The following is an 8,434-nucleotide window of genomic DNA, read 5'->3' as shown; positions in this document are numbered from 1 at the left end:
CTGTTTATCAAAACATTCAGCTCATCCAGGAGATTTTAGCTGTTTATCAAAACATTCAGCTCATCCAGGAGATTTTAGCTGTTTATCAAAACATTCAGGAGATTTTAGGAGATTTTAGCTGTACTTCAGCTTTTTGTCATTTTTATACTTTTCAAAATAAAAACACAAAAATATACATAAAGATCTCTTTAATTTCTCTTTCAACCCTTTTTACACTTTTAGCTCGTTCTGCTACTTTCAGCTTTTATTAGCTGACCTTTAGCTTTTAACTTTTAGCTTGCAGTTACCCATTTGCTACTGTTGCTACTTTCAGTTTTAGCTAAGCTTTTGCTACTTTTTTGCTGCTTTTAGCTGTCTTGCTTCTGTCATTCAAATATCAGATGTTTTTGCTTCAGCTCGTTACGATGAAGAGTCGAGGGTTTATATGGGGTTCCATTAGTGCCAAAAATATGTTTCTGATGATGTAAGGCGTGTTTGTAGCATGATATGTATATGTAAAGTGACTAAATATCACCTAACATATACATATCATGCTACAAACACGTCTTACATCGTCACAGAAACATATTTTTGGCACTAATGGAACCCCATAGATAAACTTTAAAAAGATTAAGTCTTTCGCTCTGCAGCTGCTCAGCAGATAAAACATGTCATGAGTTAAATGTTTTATTGGCTGTAAATCAGTTGTTTCATAGAAAACAGAGGCTGGTGCAGATCTGAGGACAGGAATTAGATGTTTTCTCTTCTTAGATGAGAAACAGGTTGAAGATCTCTAAAGAATATTTAAATGTATTTAAGCCACACGCTCAGATAATTCCTGACAGTTTGGATCAAACATCTGTCCACTTCCTGCAGAGTGAAGATCTTAACGAGGAAAAGGATTCTGTTTTCTCTCCTTACCGTCAGTCCTTCCTGCCTCTTCCCGCCTGAACTGCTGTTTATCCAGCTGAGCTCCAACACCAAGCCCAGCAGGAAAAAGGTTCTGCTCGCAGCCTGGTTCATCTTCAGCCTCAGCCGGACTCGGGTCGTCTCCTCTGAGCCGTATAAAGGGACCAGCTGGGTCCCTCAGACCACACACCCCATCCCCTCAGAACTGGATCCTCCAGCTGCGCAGACGGAGGAACCAGAGAGGAGGGGGTTAAAAACCTGAGCTGCTCAAACTAATCAGATTCTCTGTAGTCCAAATAAATTAAAGTCCAGTTGGACCACCCTTCTCAGTGTTCTGGTTCCTGACTCTCTTTAGTTTTTAGAAGTTAAAATCATTTCTGTTCCTCCTGCAGACGGATCTGTAAATCTGATCCAGACCTCCATCCTGAGCACCACCCCCTCCCTCCACCCTCTCTGACCCGTCAGGACCGGCGCTGACTCAGCATTTATCAGACTCTTTAGCCTCTCACAGATCAAAACCTTCGGCTCGTTCAGCTTTCTGTAACTTTTATATTTTACAAAACATTTAACTTTATTTACAAATATTTCCCTCATAGAAATAAATTCTTTTCTTCAGAAACTGTTCAGCTGCTGCCTTTTTATGCATCTTAGGCTGCTTTTAGCTTTTAGCTAGCCTATTGCTACATGAACTTTCAGCTAAGCTTGTGCTACGTTTAGCTAGCCTTTACTTGTTGGAGCTTTTAGCTAGACATTTTCCACTTTCAGCTACTGTTTTGCTACTTTCAGCTAGTTAGTTGGAACTATTGGCTAGTGTTTTGCTACATTTACCTAATAGTTAGCCTTTTGTTACTTTTAGCTAGCCTTTTGCTATCTTTATCTTGTGTTTAGTTAGTTCTGCATTTTAGCTAGCATTTGCTTGTTTTAGCTTTTAGCTAGACATTTGGAACTATTAGCTAGTGTTTTGCTACATTTACTTAATAGCCTTTTGCTACTTTTAGACTTTAGTTAGCCTTTTGCTACATTTAGCTAATAGTTAGCATTTTGCTACATTTAGCTCATGTTCTGCTTCTTGTAGTTTTAATGACTCAGTTTTAGCTTCGTTAGCTTGTTTCAGCGCTCAGCATCTGTGTTTTTTTTCTCATTAAACTCTGGAATCAGCTGAAAACACGATGAAGGTCAGTAATTAATTTTAATTTCTGCTCGTCGACGTTACAAAAAAGTTAAAAATAACCTCAGATTTATCAAACTGGATTATAATTAAAGCTTCTCAAACTTTTAACACGATTTACTTTGGTTATTAAAGGGAAACAAAAGAGAAAGCAGAAATAATAAAATGAATAAATAATGAGTAAACTTACAGGACTTTTATTAAAATGATGTCGAGTTTTTATAGAAAACGTGTTTTACAGAGAGGCTTGTAATAAACTTCACTTTACTGTCAGTTTGATTATTTTAACAGAAAAAGAACTTTGTGAGCAAACAGGCTTTTAAATCAGTTTTAAACAAACTAAAACAGACAAACAGACAAACAGAGTGTCACATTAAAAAATAATTCTCCATGACTGCATTTCACCTCTGCAGCCACCGGGTGGCGGTGCAGCTCCCCTGTGTGTTTATAAAGTGCTGTTTCAGAGCAGATAACTATTGTTGTGTTTAAAATAAATTGTATTTCTAATAACTCTGCAGACTGTTTGTACCTGAAGCTCAAATAAATTATGGATTTAATTTAGATCGTTACATTCTGAGTGGACGGAGACAGGAAGTCATGGAACAATTAAAGATTACAACCAACAAACCAAACCTTTTATAAACTACACATTAATATTCTTTAGTTGAACTCCAATGAAGCTGCTCAGAATAAGTGACTGAAGTTTTAAATGAAAAAGGAAAACAATCAGAAATATCTTTTAAGAGCGTGACGTGACGTCGCGTTCAGACGTTATCTGATTTTGGACCTCCAGTTTTTGGCTCTTTCGAAGCCGTTCTGACCCGTCTGGTAGTCCTTCATCGCCCGATGGATTTCCTCCTCAGTGGTCATCACAAACGGACCTGAAGGACAAACAGAAAATACGGTTTTCACCAACAGGTGGCAAAATAAAAAAATACTTGTTGCTTTAAAGAAACCAGATAAAAAACATACCACGTTGGACCACGGGCTCGTTGATCGGCTCTCCGGCGATCAGAACGAAATGGGAAACTTCAGAACCCTGAGGAACAAAGAGTATTCTGTCATCTTCATATTTTGGTTTTAATCATCCATCTTCATCGACTTTATCAGGTGGTGGAGTTAAACGGTCCAGGAGGGAAATCCAGACCTTCCCCTCCAGCTCCTCCTGGAGGATCCTGAGGGGTTCTCAGCCCAGACTGGATTTATGATACCTCCAGAGCAGCAGTTCTGGTCCTGGAGGACCTCTGTCCTGCGTATGTTAGATGTTTCTCTGCTGAGACTCACCTGAGCTGAAGAGCAGAGAAACATCTGAAATCTGCAGGAACGTGACCCTCCAGGACCAGGACTGGACTCCAGAGCTCCAGAGAGTTCTGGCTCTGCACCAGGGTTCCCTCCATAAGGAGGCGTTCAGGAGGATTCCTCTTCAGATGATTGAAGCTCCTGACCTGAGCCCCGCCGCCCGACAGAGGAAGCTTATCTCAGCCGCTTGGATCCAGGATCCTGATCCAGACCTCAGGACCACAGGTGAGGGCAGGTGAATCCAGAGCTTTGCCTTTCAGTTCAGACCGGAGCAACATCCTCATCGGTCTGTTGGTCCGACCATCACTCAGGAGCAAGACTCCCAGACGGTCAGGCCTCTAGCACAGGGGTCTCCAACCCTGGTCCTCAGGGTCTCCATCCTGCAGGTTTTACTTGTTCCTCTGCTCCAACACACCTGATCTGAATCAGTGGGTGATTAACAGGCTTCTGCAGAACATGAAGAGGTGATTTAACCTCTGAATCAGGTGTGTTGGAGCAGAGGAACAAGGAAAACCTGCAGGATGGAGGCCCTGAGGACCAGGGTTGGAGACCCCTGCTCTAGTATCAGATTATTATCTGATGGGACAGAACTGAACACAGGTCTGAACTCCCTCAATGTGTCTCATTCTGACCTTTTCTATGTTTCTGAACACAATCTGACCAGAGCCGGGCCATCCTGAACCGACGTGATGTCACACGTCCCAGCAGCAGAGTGGACAGGAAGCGTCCGCTCAGCTGCCGGCTGATGAAAGATGCTGAAATCCTTGGGAGGATTTAGACGTGTTGAAGGAAGCGTTTTGAGGCAGCGGGTGAAGCTCCTGACCTTGTTCTCAAACCGAACAGAGTCTCCGTCTCCGAACACCACGGTGTGATGAGGCTCCACCTGCTGCTGCTGCTGATCCGGGCCTGAAAACGAGACAGACTCAGTTTTCTGTCTCCGTCTCCTGAAGCTGCAGACCTGCTTTATCACCACACAGTAATAACAACATTTCTTCAGTTAATTGTTATTGTTACTGAAAAGTTTTATTATTTGTTCTGATGGAAAAATAAAAGCAAAGATCAGATCTGTCAGGTGGTCCTGGTTTGTCTCAGGTTTCAGTGTCCACTCGTCTCTCGTGGCTGTGATTAAATCCAACAAATGACTCCGGAGTCAAACCCAACAACAAGATTTTATTAAATAAAGAATATCTGATTCCAGGAGGGCTGATCTGAACCTGAGCGCTCAGACAGACTGGAGAGGAAGAAAAACGGGTCAAACTCACCGACATGAACGCTTCCAGAGAGCGTGTAGATGAAGGCCGTCCATCCTGTCAAACAAATAAATCATTTCTCAGTCACGACGGAACCTGAATGAAAAGTTCCTCAGAACCAAACCGGCTCTCTTAGGAACCAGTTCACGGCTGCCATGTTGTATTTTTGGAACCAGAGTCTGTGCACTCCGGATGTGGGGGGTTTAAGCCCCGCCTACTCCCTCACACACAGCCATGGCGTCACATGACCTTCGTTTTAAAGCATGTTCGTTTTCATGGAGGGGGCGGGGCTTAAACTCGTCCTGGCTTCAGCTGGTCTGATAGTTTCTTCCCAGAACCAGAAACAACGTCTTCACGTTTCTCCGATGATTCAAACCCGCTCTCCTACCTGAAGGGACGGGCTGAACGTGCACAGATCCTGTCTGCAGCCTGAAGTCCAGATACAAGGTTGGTGTTCTCGTGAAGACCTTGGACTGCAGAGAAGAAGAAGACGAAGGAGGCGGGTCAAACCCAGACGTCATCAGTCCAACTGTCCAACCTTCACACTGACCTTCGCTCCCAACGCCTCTCCAGAGATCACGGCGGCGGTGACGCCTCCCCGGCTCGGCTTGGGGATCTCGGAGCCTTTCAGCTCCTGGTACGCCGGTTCCACCATCTTCTCCTCTCTCCTCAGGTTGACCCACAGCTGCAGACCCACCACCGGCTCCTCTGACACGGGCATCTCAGCGTGGACCACCCCCCGGCCCGCGGTCATCCACTGGAGGACGAGAAAACACGGTTCTCAGAGACAAACACAGATCAGATCACAGTCTTGCTCTTTCTGTTGGTTTAGAAGAAAAAATGAATTAAATAATTAAACCTCCAACAAAGAATGGCTTCAAACTAAATGATTTCCTGATGTTTAATGACTCATTTAGCAAAATATACTCCTGATTTTACAGAATTCATTGTGGTTTAAATAAAAAATGTTGAATTTTCTCCATTTTTAAATCCGACTCACTTTGATCATTTTCAGTTTTATTAATTTCCTCACCTCTGACTGTTTTTATTCACGTCTCGGAGGTGACATTAGGTACTTTAATAGACGTCTTGGAATAAAAAGTATTAATATGTAAAGTAAAAAGGATCCCCCGGAGGATCTCATGTGATCTGTCAGGATGACTCTCAGCTACAACCACACTAAACTTTGAGACGTTTCTGTTTTTGCTAAGGTTGATTAGCTGCGGCGGCCATCTTGAATAGAAATGATTGCCTAATACCATGAAAAGATGTAAAAATGATATAAAAATGAAAATTGTGCACGAAGTTCTGCACGTTTCTGAAACCTTTCTAAAATAATAACCTTAAATCTCTTCTCTAGAAACTGTTTTTTAAATTATTATTACTGAAGTTCTACTTTTCTTTGCTTCTAAATGTTGTGTCTGCATCCAGACAGATAACGTTGGACTGTTTTCTGTGTTAAAGAGATCCTAATTTTATAAAACCTGCTGTTATTTGACACAATTTAGCCCCAAACAAAGACAGACGGGCGCCTTCGCCCACATGGAGCCGAATCAGCCGAACCGACTGAAGCTCTGCTGCAGGTTGGAGCACCGGCGGCAGTGTGTGTGTGTGTGTGTGTCAATCAGACGATCAGCGTCCAACAATCAGAGAAGATATTTGTTTCATCAGAGGAGAAGTTAAAGAAACTGAAAAAGCTCAGAGCTTTATTCTGCAGACGATGTCGACTCTGATTCTGGAGAAACAGAAATCTCAGCTGGACCGTGTTGTCGTACCTGCAGATCTCCGGGCTGCAGACGTCCTGAATGTCCACAGAAGTCCTCATGAGCCGTGACTCCCGCTAAGACATACGTGACCTGAAACACACAAACACATGATCACCCTCTGAAACAAAACATGCCTCACATAAAACACTAATTGTTGTTATAATTCAACATAAATTTACAGCTTTGAGATTTGTTTTTGGGGAAAAACTGGTACTTTATTAAAAAGTTATAAACATTTTAACCTCGTATGATAAATTCTGCTGTTTGTTTCATTATTTGAGGCCACGGATTTACACCAAAGAGCTTCTTCAGCACCGAAAGTCTCGTTTTCCTCCAGTTCACTGCTGCAGCTGTCGGACCGAGTCTGGGGTCAAAGGTTAAAGGGCGAACATCTGCGTGAGGGAGGGAAGCTGAGGTGAACCGCATGGGATGGATCTCCGCAGCTGTGTGAGTTCAAAAGCAAACACGCTCGCTGAAAGGCATGCTGGGAGAGAAGCCCTGCCCACCTGACATCACATGATTTATTTATCAGGCAGCAGGAGTCAGAAATCCTAAAGATTTTAATAAACTACTCTTTTCTCTACAGTTTTAAATATATTTTTACTTAAAAAAAATAATAAATAAACAAAAATTCTGCAAAAAATGTTCCTGGGAAAGAAACCCCCCCCCAAAAATCCACAAGCAGGGCAACTCCTCAATTTCATAATAGGGATTTTTTTTGTTTTTAAAATCTTTCACACATTGTTTCTCGGATTAATATGTTGCACACTTCACAAACATTATGTGTAATATCTGTGTCCTAATGTCTAACTTTTTAAAATGTCCAAATTATGAGTCAAAACAGGCGGAAGTGACGCTGTTGCTTAATAAACTGTCCTGTTGGCGCCATCTAGTGGCAAAGCAGGAATTACACCTGGCATAAATAAACAAATCTGCTCATTTTCAGCTTTTTAATAATAAAATACACCAGTTTAGGATTGTTACATTAATAAGAAGATTGTGTATTTCTTTACATTGTTTTAAAAATACTTTTATTTTATTGTTTTTTTCCGGAGCTGAAACCAAGTTTGAGAAGTGAAACCACAAATGTTTTTATATTTCTGTCATTATTGGTCTTTAAAGTTCACTGCGGTCTGAACAACTTTGCTGAGGAAGGCTGAAACTGAGTTGAAAGCTAAAAGTAGCAAAACACTAGCTGAAAGTAGCAAAATGCTAACTAAATTTAGCAGCATGTTAGCACTGAATTTAACTAAAATGAGATAAAGTAATCTGAGCAGAAGTTTGCATTGAAGAAAAAGGTGTTATTAAAGGTTTAGAGAAATCTCGATGTATTTTATTAGGAATGCTTTTTGTAAAAGTTATAAAAATGAATGAAATGAACTCCATTTTCCAGGAGTTCTGATCTTCTTACCGTCTCAAACCCTCGGTGAGGATGGTCGGGAAACCCCGCCGGTTTGCTGACTTTAAACTCGTCCAACATCAGAAAAGGATCCAAGTTCCTCAGCTGGAGGTCCAGTAAAGAAAGTACAATCAGTTCTGACGGCTGTGAGGTGTGTTTTATGATGATCTGAGGACCTTACTTCGTTTGTACCGATGCTCCTGCGAACCTGAGCGCCAACGCCCTCCGCCTGCTCCACGCTGAGCACCGTCTTCATCACCTTCCTCACGCTCATGTTAACACACCGCGAGCTGCGAAACAGAAATCTGATTAAAACTGAGTTTTCTGCTAACATTCAGACTGAAAATTAGCTAAAAGCTAAAAACAGCAGAACTGTACCTGCGTCTGAAAGGAGCACAAGATAAAAATATAATCAGTTTATTTTAGATTCCATAGGAGGAGTATATATATTTTTAAATAAAGTTAAATATTTCCATCATGTTTGAATGTCTAAAAAAGTTCAAACTCTGCAGAAGCAGCTTGACTGGAAAAGACGGAGGACCGTCAGCCTGCAGGTGGAGGACAATCAGCCTGCAGGTGGAGGACAGTCAGCCTGCAGGTGGAGGACAGTCAGCCTGCAGGTGGAGGACAGTCAGCCTGCAGGTGGAGGACAGTGAGCCTGACG

General features: G+C 42.1%; 2 protein-coding genes across 8 annotated transcripts in view; both read right to left on the bottom strand.

The window, feature by feature from the left end:
* Positions 1-1,860, bottom strand: part of vegfd (vascular endothelial growth factor D) — a 6,839-nt gene extending 4,979 nt beyond the window's left edge. Inside the window, exon 1 of one of the 3 annotated variants that reach the window (XM_037979734.1) lies at positions 901-1,860. In XM_037979734.1, the coding sequence (XP_037835662.1) occupies positions 901-1,002 (102 nt within the window). In that variant the 5' untranslated portion in view covers positions 1,003-1,860. The remainder of the gene's footprint in view (positions 1-900) is intronic. The other 2 variants (XM_037979733.1, XM_037979732.1) reach the window with 2 other exon arrangements.
* Positions 1,861-2,233: 373 nt separating this feature from the next.
* The window catches only part of pir (pirin), an 8,299-nt gene continuing 2,098 nt past the window's right edge, over positions 2,234-8,434 (bottom strand). For 2 of the 5 annotated variants that reach the window (XM_017439919.3, XM_025002463.2), the window contains exons 2-9: positions 8,149-8,154; positions 7,952-8,060; positions 7,783-7,875; positions 6,381-6,461; positions 5,156-5,362; positions 4,994-5,078; positions 4,618-4,662; positions 3,849-4,261 (exon numbers count right to left, since the gene is read on the bottom strand). In XM_017439919.3, coding sequence (XP_017295408.1) covers positions 3,993-4,261; positions 4,618-4,662; positions 4,994-5,078; positions 5,156-5,362; positions 6,381-6,461; positions 7,783-7,875; positions 7,952-8,044 — 873 coding nt within the window. In that variant the 5' untranslated portion in view covers positions 8,045-8,060; positions 8,149-8,154 and the 3' untranslated portion in view covers positions 3,849-3,992. Of the gene's footprint in view, positions 2,938-3,028; positions 3,096-3,848; positions 4,262-4,617; positions 4,663-4,993; positions 5,079-5,155; positions 5,363-6,380; positions 6,462-7,782; positions 7,876-7,951; positions 8,061-8,148; positions 8,155-8,434 lie in introns of those variants that run through there. The other 3 variants (XM_017439917.3, XM_017439916.3, XM_017439920.3) reach the window with 2 other exon arrangements.

This window comes from Kryptolebias marmoratus, linkage group LG15 (genome assembly GCF_001649575.2).
Source record: "Kryptolebias marmoratus isolate JLee-2015 linkage group LG15, ASM164957v2, whole genome shotgun sequence".
In the NCBI taxonomy this organism is placed as follows: Eukaryota; Metazoa; Chordata; class Actinopteri; order Cyprinodontiformes; family Rivulidae; genus Kryptolebias; species Kryptolebias marmoratus.
This window is presented reverse-complemented; position numbering and strand designations above follow the sequence as displayed.